At 30.0% G+C, this 14314-nt stretch overlaps 1 protein-coding gene across 7 annotated transcripts in view; it reads right to left on the reverse strand.

Annotated features, from left to right (window-relative positions):
* Positions 1-13850, reverse strand: part of LOC100161608 (interaptin) — a 22322-nt gene extending 8472 nt beyond the window's left edge. For 4 of the 7 annotated variants that reach the window (XM_029488808.1, XM_008183743.2, XM_008183746.2 and 1 more), the window contains exons 1-22: positions 13637-13781; positions 10269-10414; positions 9947-10150; positions 9737-9877; positions 9482-9680; positions 9311-9415; positions 7978-8114; positions 7682-7917; positions 7453-7603; positions 7302-7394; positions 7026-7223; positions 6746-6920; positions 6542-6683; positions 4671-4797; positions 4475-4605; positions 4327-4414; positions 4117-4245; positions 3730-3874; positions 2543-3347; positions 2358-2479; positions 2040-2282; positions 1822-1963 (exon numbers count right to left, since the gene is read on the reverse strand). In XM_029488808.1, coding sequence (XP_029344668.1) covers positions 1822-1963; positions 2040-2282; positions 2358-2479; positions 2543-3347; positions 3730-3874; positions 4117-4245; positions 4327-4414; positions 4475-4605; positions 4671-4797; positions 6542-6683; positions 6746-6920; positions 7026-7223; positions 7302-7394; positions 7453-7603; positions 7682-7917; positions 7978-8114; positions 9311-9415; positions 9482-9680; positions 9737-9877; positions 9947-10150; positions 10269-10358 — 3803 coding nt within the window. In that variant the 5' untranslated portion in view covers positions 10359-10414; positions 13637-13781. Of the gene's footprint in view, positions 1-1821; positions 1964-2039; positions 2283-2357; positions 2480-2542; positions 3348-3729; positions 3875-4116; positions 4246-4326; positions 4415-4474; positions 4606-4670; positions 4798-6541; positions 6684-6745; positions 6921-7025; positions 7224-7301; positions 7395-7452; positions 7604-7681; positions 7918-7977; positions 8115-9310; positions 9416-9481; positions 9681-9736; positions 9878-9946; positions 10151-10268; positions 10415-13636 lie in introns of all 7 variants that reach the window. The other 3 variants (XM_029488807.1, XM_008183736.3, XM_008183751.2) reach the window with 3 other exon arrangements.
* Positions 13851-14314: the final 464 nt, after the last annotated feature.

Consider the following 14314-nt stretch of genomic DNA (forward strand, 5'->3'; position numbering starts at 1 on the left):
GTTATGAGTATTTTAAATTGTAAATTTTTTATACACCTTAAAATAATCATAACTCGCTTTAAAATTAAAATATACTAAAAAGCATATGAGGTTGCGTAGAAAATAATCTTACCTTTAGATTTTATAAGAGGTCAATTCACTCTAATTTTTAAATTAACGGAGCTACACATGTTCTGCTGAGCGTACAATTTGCTATGTCACGCACTTGTAAGACGAAGACAACACATGCGGGTATCACGTCCTCTTAATAAATAGCCGCTGTCAACCATGTTCCCCAACACGATATGACAGATTCTGGGGTAAACTTAGCTTTGTTGCTTTATTTTTAAATATTTGTATTTTTGCTGGGCATTTAAGGAAGACTTTTTTGACGGTTGAAATATGTTTGTCAACCAATGGAAAATCAGCTACTTGATGTAAAGCGTGAGCAAGGCAAGTTACATGAAGTATCTTTGGGTAAAATATTTGGATCCAATAAATGCCGCGGCGTCACTAACTAGCAACAAAACATTATTGTGTTTTACTAATTCAGGCCAAATTAAATTCATCGTTCTTTCAAATAGTTGATTTATTGTACTGTCTGTTTTTTTTCAAGATGTTCACAATAAACAAGATTTTGCCAGCTACTTCAGAATCAAGTAAGCCCACAATAACATTCGCTGCATAGAGCCCGTCGACATCCATGGTCTCATCGATTCATACCTAAATTTTACGGTTAAAGACCTCGTTTGTATTTTAGTTAAAATTTATAAATAAATACTGTATATGTAATTTTTCCTCAAGGTTGATAATCAGGGATATTTTTAAATGTAAACTTTTCTAAGTTTTTTTATTTAAGATAATTGTAGTGAAATATTAGCAAAATCAAAGTTAAAATCAATTAAAAGTATTTTCAGTTAATTACGATTGAGTTTGTGCCTTTTTCTTTGATTTAATGCATGCTCATGCTTTGCCATTCTTATGCGTTGTGATACTAAAAACCATTTAGTCGCAGATACTTTAACTTCGCGGAATTTGCAAAATAATATCTTACCATCAGAACTAAGTAAATGATCCCCCAACTCTTTCACAAAACTAATTAACAGGTTTTTTAGCATTAGGTTAGTATATATTTGTAATTTAAAAAAATAATTGTTTAAATTCAGCTTAGAACATGTGAAATGCAGCTAACACAACTAATATATCTTAACTCCTAATTATCTATATAATACCGTAACTTCACACTTATAGGTAAACTCACCGTTCGCTGGTTACTAAATATCTAATCTCCTAATGGCCAATGCGGGTTTTATTCATATGGACAATTTATAACACAATACTTTTAATTTATAATCTAGAAAAAATCAAAATATGCATATCTATTCTCAAAAATGTCAAATATGCTAAAGTACGTAAAATAAGTTTGCATATTTGTAATCTAGACTTCATGAATCAAATTTATATGATACTCGGGTAAATTTTTGACTGCGGGAAAAAATATGCAGTCATAAAACTGAGTTTTATTTATCAGTAGTAATTATGATCAATATAATTACAATATATTATATGGTAGGCATTATTTTGTATGAAAGTAATCCATAGAAAATAAAAAAAAAGTTTAAGTTTTACTACTAATGTCAATAAAATAAAGATATTAATTTATCATACATGATGAACAGCAAAAATGATTTCTTAGGAAAATAAAATATACTGTATTTACTATTTTATAGTTATAACTCATAAATTTATGTTTAAAATAAGAATTCATAAAGATAAAACCATGTCAAATTAAAAATTAACATCTCTAATAATAAAATAATCAATATGTTTTAGTTTTAATACCTATTAGGTCGGTTGTTAGGCTGTGGAGCAACTGGCTTATTTACATTAGGTGACTGTGCTCGGAGAGCATGAGTTATTGGTTTGTCCCAAGCATTTGTTTGTGGAGGAGGAGGAGGATTGTTGCTAACCATAACTACAGTATCTAAAAAAAAAAAATTCATTTAATTTATATTATATTTAAATTTAGATTTAAGTCATAGTATGATTTTTTATCAAACCTTTAATAATTGGAACGTTTGAGTCATCTTGACCAATTTGTGGCTGACTTTTTTGCCGCTCATACCTCTGATTTGTTTGACCAGGCTTAGCTGCATTGTTATTTTGATTAGCCCTAGATGTTGGTTTAGAAGAATCTTTACGATTACTCTGATTGGTTAAACGTTGAATTTTTTGTTGTGAATCACTCAACTTTCTCTGGTCATCTTTTTTAATAGATCTTCCATCCTGAGAAGTACTTCCTCCTAAAATGATTGATGTATTCACAAAACATAAATATTTTACTGTTTCATTTTTATTGAATATTATATTATATTTACCACTATAACCACTCTTAGGGTCATTAATAGAAGTAGTTGCCGTTAACTTTTGATTGGATTTGTCAGTATTACCAAGTTCTTTAGACTGATCCTTTTTATCATAACTGGATCTTTTGTCACCCCTTAAATAAAATATGAATAATTATAAAAAGTAAGAACTATTTATAAAAGCTATATTAAATTACCTTGATGACGCTAAATATGTACGACTACTTAGTCTTCGATTACTACTTTTTTGTTGAGCTTCATAATCACTAGGTTCACTAACTGAATCCCAATGGTCATCTTGTTTTTGACTATTGAGTGGTCGATTACTTTGTCTAGAACCAAATCGACTTTCACCACTTCTACGGTTTGTATCTCCAGATGTTGTAAATGAATCTAACTTAGACTGTGGTTTAGATGATGAATTTTTACTTCTAATAGAACCACCAGAGTTTGGATTTAATTTGTTTTTCTCAACATTTTCATCGATACTATTTTTTTGACCGCTACGTCCATTTAATGTGCATGATTCTAAACGTACTCTTCCTCTCTGCTCAGATCTCTGACCATATCCACGTAACGTCGATTTGTCTGAATAACGATCATTTTGTCTTATACTTCCTCTGTTTCGATCATCATTTCTATTTCTATCATCTCCTCGATTTCGGTCATCATTTCTATTCCTGTTTTCTCCTCGATTTCTGTCATCTCCGCGATTCCTGTCATCTCCGCGATTCCTGTCGTCACCGCGATTCCTGTCATCTCCGCGATTCCTGTCGTCACCGCGATTTCTGTCATCGCGTCGAGGAGGACCTCTGGACCGTTGACCTTCTTCATAAGACTCCGGCCAAGCATTTTTTCTATTTGACCCAGACCTGGAAACTGTTCGAGAATTGATACTCTGATGATATGAAGAACGCGATCCAACATAGCGGTCAGATCTCATTCCTTTTTGATGAGATAATGTAGAAGTACCAGAATTGTTTTCTAAAGATGATTTTGGTTCTAGAAATATTTTACTTAATTAGTTGTTTCTAATTTGTAGGTTTCTACTTTCTCCAAGTAACAGGAGCACCTTAATCGTTTCCAAACCCCCATCCAAATTTGATGTCAATAAATACGAGATATAACCAAATCATAAAAAATATTCTAAATGTTCTGGATTTGATATACTCTATGCCCAAATTTATTAGTTTGGAAATTTCAAATTTAATATGAATATATTTTATATTATTCTGAAGCTAAATAGAAAACAATCGCCAGTTCTGTTGGTTATTTGAAACTTTTATCAATTTATTTCAAGAATAACTTCTGCGCTCCTGTTTCTTGATATTAACTAAAAAAAAAATTTCAAAAATAAAACCTATAATTTATTAATTGTAAATACCTGATAATTTGTCGTCATCATTTTTTTGACCACTTTTACCACTTTTTGTTTCCTGTTCAAGTTTTTGTTCTTGCAACATTTTATTTTTATTATTAGTTGGAGCTAAATCCCAAACAGATTTATCTTTAGATGATAAATCGTCACCCTAAAATAATATATTAATATAATATTATTCATACAATATACATAGAACAGAAAATTAGAAAATATTAAAAATATAAAATAAAATCCACATTCCAGAATCAAAGCATATAAGTTTATTTGTGTTTAAATTTCACTTACGGGTATGAAAAATGAACCACAAAATATAAAAGTTAACTGCATATTTTCTAATAATTTTAAAATTTTACATTTTTGTCAACAACCAAATATAATTTATGCACTTACTTGATCATTTTTCTTCATATCCTTCCTTTCACTTTTCACTAATTGATTTAAATTCCGTTTAGGTTCACTGGTCAGTTCACAAGCTTCAAGTTTCTCTTGAGTTATGGGGCCAGGTATATATTTTTTACCCTAATATAAAATAAGTTATAAATTTTAATAATACAATAATTGTAATTGTAATTATTACAATTACGTATTGAGTATACATACATATTGGCCCGATGAATTATTTTCATCTTTATAGAAATCTTTACCAAGAGAATTTTGTCTCCAATGATAAGTTTCATCATCACCTTGCCTATAAAATATCAATCAACAATAAAAACACATATTATTACTAATAATAAGCAAAACTTACACATTATCTTTTTCAATATCCTCTGGAGTTTCTAAAGAATCTCGAGAATGATATTTTGATACTTTTGTAAATTCTTTTTTATCAGCATCATAATTATCATCAATTGATTTCTTTACATTACCTCCGGCATCCTATAATAAACAATGTTTGATATAATAAATAGAATTAAGTATAATAAAATATTGAAAATACTAACATTCCTCTTGAAATCACGTCTATGATCATAATTCTTTCTATTGTCATCACCTCTAGAAGTATAATCACTATGTGTATATTTATCATTTTTGTCTTTAGGATCTGAACGAACCTTATCCCTCCTGTACCTATTTAAAAAGTCAATTACAACCAGATTATTAATTTTGCTTATATGATATTGATTAAGAAAATGCAGATTTTAAAGATGTTACTCATACAACTTTGAGTAACACCCTTTTTTTTTTTTCTAATAATTTTACTTGATTAACTCATTATACACCAATTTAAATAGTTTTGTACATTAATGGTATTACAACAGTCAAAATTAAAAACTAAATACATATATATATTTATTATTTTAGTATTGCTGAACCTTTTTTTTTTTTTATAAAAATCAATTAATATTATTAAATGTATACTAAATAAATAAAATTATAGTTTTATCAGTTGTAAATTTAAAATATATATTTATAAATAATTATGAAGTCTAAATGAATGGTAAAAAACACATTGTGAGACTAAATGTGTTACAAACATTAATTGACTCGTGGTGATTTACAAATCACGTGAATGGTCAAACATAACGACGATAACAAATTAAATCAAATTAACAATGACTAATATCTGTATCAAAATTCAAAATATCTATAAAAGCACTTCTCGCCCCTGTATAACCGATAGTAGAGGAGACTGTGTGAACAATACATATATTAAAGTACATAGTATACTATACTATTTATACTTGTTTAAAAAATACATGAGCTAATACAAGTTATATAACATAATAAAATTATAAAATAACAATTGTTGGCTAAAATGGTGGAGACTAAATAGTATTTTCTATAATAAATATAATAAAATACAAGTCAAAATATGTTGACTAATTTTAATGTATTTATACTATTAACCTATTCACACCAGTCTACAGTATGTCAGTATTGAGTAATAAATAGGGCCCTGAATTATATGCACTAAAAACGTACAAAATATGCATGCATTTATGCACTGATTATCATTAAAATATGCACTCACAATATGCAAACAAAAATGCATTTTAATTAACAATTAAATTAAGAGCAGTGGAAATAAGTATACTTAAACTCCACTTCCCGAGAGAAGAAACCTGTGTCCCAACCGAAACACGTTCGAATCGGCGCACCACCATGTATTTGACATACACTAAATGGCATTAAGTGGGGGAATGCGAAATGGGTTCCTTCTCTCGTGGCGCAGAGTATAGTTGTAATAGATGTATATTACACAAATTTTATCCATATTTTTTGATTTATAACAAAATCAGATTTTGGCAATGGTTTGTTTGTATACATAGAACAAATAGTTTTTCCTCAATTTTGACTATTCCGGAAAAACAAACAAACAATAGTAAAACAAATGGGTAAAAAACACTTAGGTATTCATAAAATACAGAAATATGCACTACACATCAAAAAAATACAAAATATGCAAAATAAAACTTTCCTGATCTATGGTCTATAATTCAAACTTGTGCTTATCTAACTACTTTTTGGAATATTAAAAATGTAAACATGTGAATGCATATAAATCCGGGCCCTCCTAATAAGTAATTAATTAATACCTGCTTAAGTAGTAGTAATATTACATGAAATATTATAATAATACAATATTCATATTTATTATATTATTTTTGGCAAATATTAGTCAGCATAAACCTATCATGTTACTTTAAGCAATATAAATATATAATAAAATATTCTTAGAGTAACTCAAAATTGTTTTCCTTGAAATACTAAAATTCAAATTTAACAGATTCATTATAGTGACATCCAAGTTTTATTAGTTAACCTCATAATGTCCAATATAATTTATATAGACACTGGAATTATAACATACCTATCAAATTCTGATCGTTTATCCCGTTTCAAACTCGATGATTTATTTGTATGATCATCTTCAACCCATGAATCACTTCTGTACTCTGAATATCCACTACTACTCATATCACTATCAGTACGACAAAGTGTATTTATACCTTCTAAAAAAATAACATACAAATTGTTAATTAAGAAAACAAAAATTAAAATATTATAATTTTACTTGTAGAAGAAACATTTTGAGCTTTATTACTGGCGTCATTGTTTTGTTCAAATTGTTTTTGCAGTCTTGAAGATAAATATTTAGTATTAATTTCTTTATTGTCATTGCTTTCATCATATTTATCTTTTGATAGTTCAGATCGGAATTTTGAGGGATCGTCTATGAACTCTTTATCCTGAAATAACATAAATCAGTCATTAAAAAAAAAAAAATGTACAATTACAATCTAATATATGGTATGCAAGCCGTTCTTTCATATATATATTACATAAATGTTTACTTTATTATCTTTATTTTCTCCGTCTATTTTTTTTAACTTAGTTGCTTCTAGTTGTTGTTGCATTTCATAACGTTTAATCTCTTCTAATTTTCGATCTTTGGCACGCTGTAAGACAACACTTATATCTTCACTTGTATTTACTACACGTGCCTTTCCTAAAAACTCATCGTCAAAATCATCTTCTAATTGACGTTCTTCCTAAAATGTATATTTAAGTATTTTATTAATAACATACATTTTACACTATTTAAAATTAAAACTGAAATTAAATCTAACTTGATGAGATGAAGGTGATCTACAATATTGTTGCATATAATCTGAGTTGTAAGTTACAGCTCCGTTGGCATTCATATGCATGAACATACCCTCCTAAAAAAATGAAAAATGAAAATATAGGTAAAATAAGTAATAATTAAAAATTTTTTACCTTTAAATTTTGAACCACACTTGGATCACAAATTTTATTACTTAAGTAACCTTTAGTATTATCGGATCTACTCCTGATATCACCATTCAATGATTGTTTATTTAATTTTTCGTTCAATTGGTCTTCATCATCACTGAAGTCCAATTTTTTACTAATAACACACAAAATGTAATTTTTAAAGTAATAAAAAAAAAAAGCTGCTAGTTAAGGAAAATGACAAGATTATTACTTGTAGTCAATTTCTCCTTGTATAGACCACCCATCTTCTTTGGAGAGTTCATTCATTCTTTTTAAATCTTCTTCACGAATAATTGGAGGAGGAATAAGTTCCTTGATATCTGCTGTAGGTTTACTTAAACCACCATCAGTGATCATCGATGAAGATGAAATATTGTGAAATATTCTTTCTGATGGATAACTATGTTGTTTGGTATGATATATAATATCAGATTGATTTGGAACCATCTAGTAATTTATAAACATATATAAATTATATTTACTTTTAAAATTAATTTAAAATCTTACAAAGTTAGGCAACATATTCCTCATAACAGGATTTTTAGTCATGTTATATTGCATTTGATAGGGATTCAGGCCGCCCGGGGCCCCGGCCACCCCATTTTGGACCGAATTGCTCCGTACGCCATTCACATTTTCTGTCCCTTAAAATAAATAATATCTTTAATTAATTTCTCAAAAAGTTACAGGTCAAAAACAATCTATTACAAAAAGTTCAGTTTTTTTTTTAGTTTGATGTTTACTATCAGTAAATCAGTGATAGCTCAATTATAAATTGCTTGAATAACTGCATAAATAGCATAATACTGAGTAAAGCACAAATCTTAAAAATATATATAATGAAAATAAAGTTTAATTACAAGACTTTTGGTATAAATTTAAAAAGAAATATTGATGAAAAAAAAACAATTTTGATATTAAAGATACATGTATGTACCTCCAAAGAATATTATTTTATTTATTCAATTTTCAAAAAAAGTATTTATTCATTATTATCACAAAATTAATAAAATAATTAAAAATAATCCAGCTTTAAACACACATTTTAAAAGTGGGCAGAACAATCTATACAATGAAAACAGTATTTTTAAATCTAATTATCAGTGATAACTGATAACAAATATTTAAGTAACTAGCTAACCATGTGTACTTTGTTGCTCATAAGAAAATGGCAACTCTTATATGATTCAAACTTTAGTCAATTCATTTTTTAATATTAGATGCTTGATGGTATTCTATATTATAATACATAATCAATGGTAACCATTTATAAACAAAAAACAATTGATAGAAAAAAATTCCCATTAAAAAAAGGCTTTTCAGCTTTTCCCAAATTTGCCAATTTTTTTTTTCTGTAATTGTGCATTTGGAAATATTACAAACAATTAAATTAAAATGAGCCAAATCGAACCAGCCATTCTCTAATGATGCATTTACCAACAGGCAGCTTTTCATTTTTATTATATAGATAAAATATATAATTTTAGAATATATTAGGTATATAATATAAGTTCTATTATAGTAAGTGGAACTACTGTTTTTCCAGTCGCCCTGTAATTTTGATACAAATGTTTATTGTAGAGTGCTGACTATATTATGTGTCGTATTCTAGTTACAAAAAAATAGTGCATTAAAACTGGTGGTTAAACACAGAAGATTAGTACGATTATTCCAATAAATAGTATGCAAAAAATGTTTGTCCCTGTTAAGTAAAATAAAATATGACAACCCTATGCTTACTGTTAAGAACTAAGTCTGACTCATATAATTCTGATGTTCTAATTATAAATGATGATTAACATAACACAAATACCTTAAACTAAAACCTTTATTTACATACCGGAAGATGTTTGAGAATGAAGAGGTTGACCTGAAACTCCAGTAGCACTGCCGGCGCCTTGCGGCATTTGGGGTCGACTGCCACCTTGCATCCAACTTGTTTCGGCTATTAAATTAAAATATGAGTTTATAATATGTAAGAAGTATAATATTATCTATATTCAATTTTTACTTTGAGGACGAAGAGAAGGTCTCTGTTCTGTGTTGGCCTGTATAGGTATATTTGTGTTTACTACATTTTTGTGTTCTCCGCTTGAAGTAAGACTTGGAAATTCTTGTTGGAATTGCATTGTACGATGTGCTAAATATGGGGGAGCAACTGGAACATCCACAATTTTTTTGGCCCATGTTTTGCCGTCGGCATGAGAAGGCTAATAATAGTAATATTAAATTAATTTAGCTCTATACACGAACGATATAAACATACTCTTGTAGTTGTGGTGGTGGTAGTCACTTGCACGGAAGTAGGATGGGACGAAGCATGTTGTTGTCCCTGTACAGGCCCACTTTGGGACAGTTGAGATGTCGTCGTGGCAATAGACGTTGGCGGAACCTCTTTGCCCGCAGCCTAAAATGTTTATAAATATAAAAATGTACTTGTTAAAATATTTTACCTTTGAAGAGTTTGAAAACTTACCACAAGTGATTTCTCTATGACTGGTTTGTTCCATCCTCCACCACCAATAGGGACTAGATTGATTGTAGACTCATGGCTAGATTCGGACTTTTCACTTGGTAAATTAACAGGGTTACGAACACTGCGGATAACCTTTCCAATAGATTGCAATCCATTTTTACGTGGCGCTATGCTTTTATGTTGATTACTTTCCGTAGACTCGCCCTAAAATAAAATACAGGTTATTTCCTAATTGCATACAGCTACTAAAATAATGATTATTAGGTATTACTATAAAAGTAAATCACAAAATAAAAAAAAATTATAAAAAAATTTCTCTTACTTTATACAAACAATTTATTTTCAATGATTGAAACGAATTCTTTCCTTTGCTTTTCTCCCCCTTCAAACTGACCCCTGGCAATGTAGACATACTGTCTGCAAGGCACCATTTAGATTATAAACTTGCCCGTAGAACGTACCTTTGATCTGAAAAACAAAAATAATTTTTGTTATTGATATATCATTGAATAAATGGTAATGTAACAGAAATCTTTTAAAATATAAGTACACTATACATATTAGCCTAGATATATCAGTGATTAACTAAGTGTTAAAATCCATTTTAAAATTTCCAAAGTATACCGTTCCAAATTAAAAACTAATTAAATTAGGTAGTAGTAGATATACCAGACTATATTAAAATGTATACTATCTATGTATACTTTCACATTGTTTATAATTGTATTATAAAATTAATATACATATCTACATAATAATTGTATCCAAGTGTATTAAAAACGCAGATTTTTAAGAAATGTTGAGTTTGTGTATATGCTATTATGTTAATATTTTATAAACTTTGCTAAACTGAGACACCTAATACGGATTAGAAAGACTTAACATGATTGACACATTGTATTAAGTAATATAATTTAATTTCAAGTAGGTAGTTACCTACCAATTTTATTATTTGTAGGACAAATATTAATACCTAACCTACCTACCTACAATATAAAAATTATTTAGCAACTATTTAGATAGGTACCTTATTAAAAACAAGCAATTCCTAAACTTAATATAGTACATTATCTTTTAAAGGTAATAATTTATTTTTGTTAAAATCGATACTAACTACAAATCTATATATATAAGAATCTAACTTGATTTTGGAGACGAAGGAAACCGGTTTGTTTGTTTATTTATTACTGTTATTATTATTAATTAATTATTTATTTATTTGTTTGCACTTGCATTTTTCCATTTGAAATATACCTATAGTATTCATTGAACAAATAAATTATTGTTACATATTTGTCTACCTTATCTCTATTCTATAATAAAAAGAATAACATTTACCACTCCAGTGGTTGAATTCAAAATTTAGGATGTATAATTTTCAGAAATTAGCAATAATAATAACTACAATAGTACAATATGTAATTATATTATATTATTTGTATAGCCAAAAAATAGTCATATGTTTTTAAATTGAATTATAAAAAAATAATTTCTTCCGGAGGAAGGTCGGGCAGCTAATAATATATAAAATGAAAGTTTAAAAAAACGTTAATTTCTTATTAATAAATAATACATAATATTATGATTACCATAATATTGTCCACCATAGTCCATGATAACTTTAAAAAAAAATGTTTAAATAAATTGTAGCTTATGGTTCTATATCATAGAATTTATAATAGTCAATAAAATTCATAAGAGCTCAAAAGCAGCTCCGTGAATGAGTTTCTAAAAGCTACAAATACAATTAGTGATAGTGAGAATAAGATTTTTAAATCAATATAATTAAATAACTTTTCATAGAAGGACACATTGAATTATAATTATTAGTGTGTTCTATTTTATTGATGGATTTAAACTACACGTAAATAATACTTCTTTGGATTTAAATTATATACAAAGCTAACCTCGCCACATGATTTTCACATACACATACATTTATCAATTTTAGTTAATTTCATCTTATAATCACGCTTTGTAAAGCATACTATCATAAATGTTCTAAACTTGAATAGCAAAAAAAAAACCAGAGTTATTAATAATACATATAGTAATTGTTGGTTAGGTTAGGTTAGGTTGTTGGTTAGGTCTTTATAAGAATAACAATAAATGTATCAACAAGAACATTGTTCATATTCTATACTAAATAGTAAATAAATAAAATAACGACCCTAGACAATGTCATTAACATTTTTCTTGAGTCCTTGACCTTATAATTTTTTATTAAGTATTTTAAATTAAAGAGATGTATTCTGAATTGAAACATTAAAAATACAAATCAGGATAAAATGCCTTAACCTAGGTTATTGCAATACCTACTGTAATTATAAATTTTTAAATAATAGTAAGATTAATGAACCAAACTTGATACAATTCTTTCAATACATTTCATTTGTTGAGTGTATTTTTTTTTAAATAATCTCTTGAAAATACTAATAAGATGATTTCCAATTTATAACTTAAGCCTAATTATAAATTTACAATATAAGAAAAAATCTTGAAAACCAATTTATTTGTCACTTAATTCAGACCTACCTAATATTAATTTAAATAGCCTATTTAGAAAACATTAAAGAAACAACACATAATTATATATCCTTAATAAATAAGAAATTGCTTAAATAAAATTACCCAATTTTTGTAATATACGCAATATATTTGTTTAATAATATATGGTTACAAGACGTATAAATTGTAAAACCAATTTACAGACTAAGCATTGTATGATGGATAAGTACTATCTAGATATTCAAACTGTTTAATCAAAATTAATGATTAAATTAGAATAGAGAGCAAGGATAAACAATACAAAAGAACACAAAACATAACTCTAATTAAAACGGGCTAGGTAACTATAAAATATTTTGTAGAGGTGAATAAAAAAATTGTTGTTTGTTAAACGTTGGCTAGGGTAAACAGTATTATCAAAAGGACCATGGGAGAATACTGAATCGTTGATATGTATTAACCTATAGTGATCACATCAACTCTATATTTGTTACGTTACGATTTTGGGTGTATTGATTATACGCAATTAAAGCCATGAATATCGACGGTCCTCTATATTAGGAAATGCGAGATGCAACAATTAGCAACAGAATCAACATTGTGCTCATCCCACAGCACGACGGTTTCCTAACTACATAAAACATACCTATCGCATGATATTCTGACGACTCGGCTGCCTAGATTCCATGAGACAAAATTTTAGGGATAGACTATTTGATGTCCTGCCATACCGAAATTTGCTGGGCAAGGTTTAGGGCGCGCAAACAGAGTGGTCTCAGGACCATTGTCTAGAGTCGTAGTCGTACCTATCGACACACACGTCGTAATCTCTAAGGATTCGGCCGAGTCCTCGGACCGCAAGAAAGGATGTTTGGTGGGTCTAGTGGGTGGAGGCCCTTTCGAGGACGGTCCCGACGGCGGCAGTACGCGGCAGCCGCCGACTGCGAGACTCGCGGCTCTCGGACGGCCAAAGAACGACGTTTTGGGCCGGTGACACGGGGCCGGCCATTGCTATGTTGTTGTACCTAACGTTACGCGGCAGCGGCGGCGGCGACAACAACGGCAGCAACGACGTTTTCGTCCGCCATTCCTGCTGTGGCTGCCGACGCCGCCGCCGCCGCCGTTACCGTAACCAAAGGGGAACGCGCGCGCCGGCGACAACGATGGTGATGGTGTACTCACATAGGTCCGTCCAAATGGGTGCACGCGTGACAATTGAATGATATCACCCGAAAAGAGTGATCAGTGCGCGTCTGACTGTTGCGAACTCGGAAAAACTAACGCGACGCGAAAACCTGAATCGGAACGATCGTCGATTTATTATCAAACATAACGTTGAAAACACAAAATGGCGTCGTCTTTGGTATTGAAACCTTCATTCAACACATTTTTGCGTTGTGCCGCTCGCCCGCCACGCCTACAATCTCGGCCAGTCAGCCACGCGCAGTGCTGGCGCGCCCGGGGATTTCGGTCGGGAATTCTCGCGCCGCCGCCCGGTATTATTATTATTGTTATTATTTTTGTTCCGGCGACCGGACCGTCCGTACTCCGTACGCGTTTTTGTCTCGGTTTATATTTTTCACAACAATAATCGACGGTCGTTGCCTGCCCGTCGAAAAGTTGGTTTTCTGAGTTTCAGACGTAATGCGCAAATACAGACTGTCTTAATGGTTCGTGCACGCGTCTCTTCCTCTCTACCCCGCCGACCCCACCCGACCACCTTGCCGTCGTCTTTGTCTGGAATACATTGTCCGTCCGTTGTAGACGTTGGTGTATAGTCTGCAGCACTTGTGCTCGAACATTTTTAATAAATATTATAAAATATAATGTTTCCTCGGACCGTGCTCGCGGTTTTCCGTG

The sequence above is a fragment of the Acyrthosiphon pisum genome, chromosome A1, assembly GCF_005508785.2.
Source record: "Acyrthosiphon pisum isolate AL4f chromosome A1, pea_aphid_22Mar2018_4r6ur, whole genome shotgun sequence".
NCBI classification, from domain to species: Eukaryota; Metazoa; Arthropoda; class Insecta; order Hemiptera; family Aphididae; genus Acyrthosiphon; species Acyrthosiphon pisum.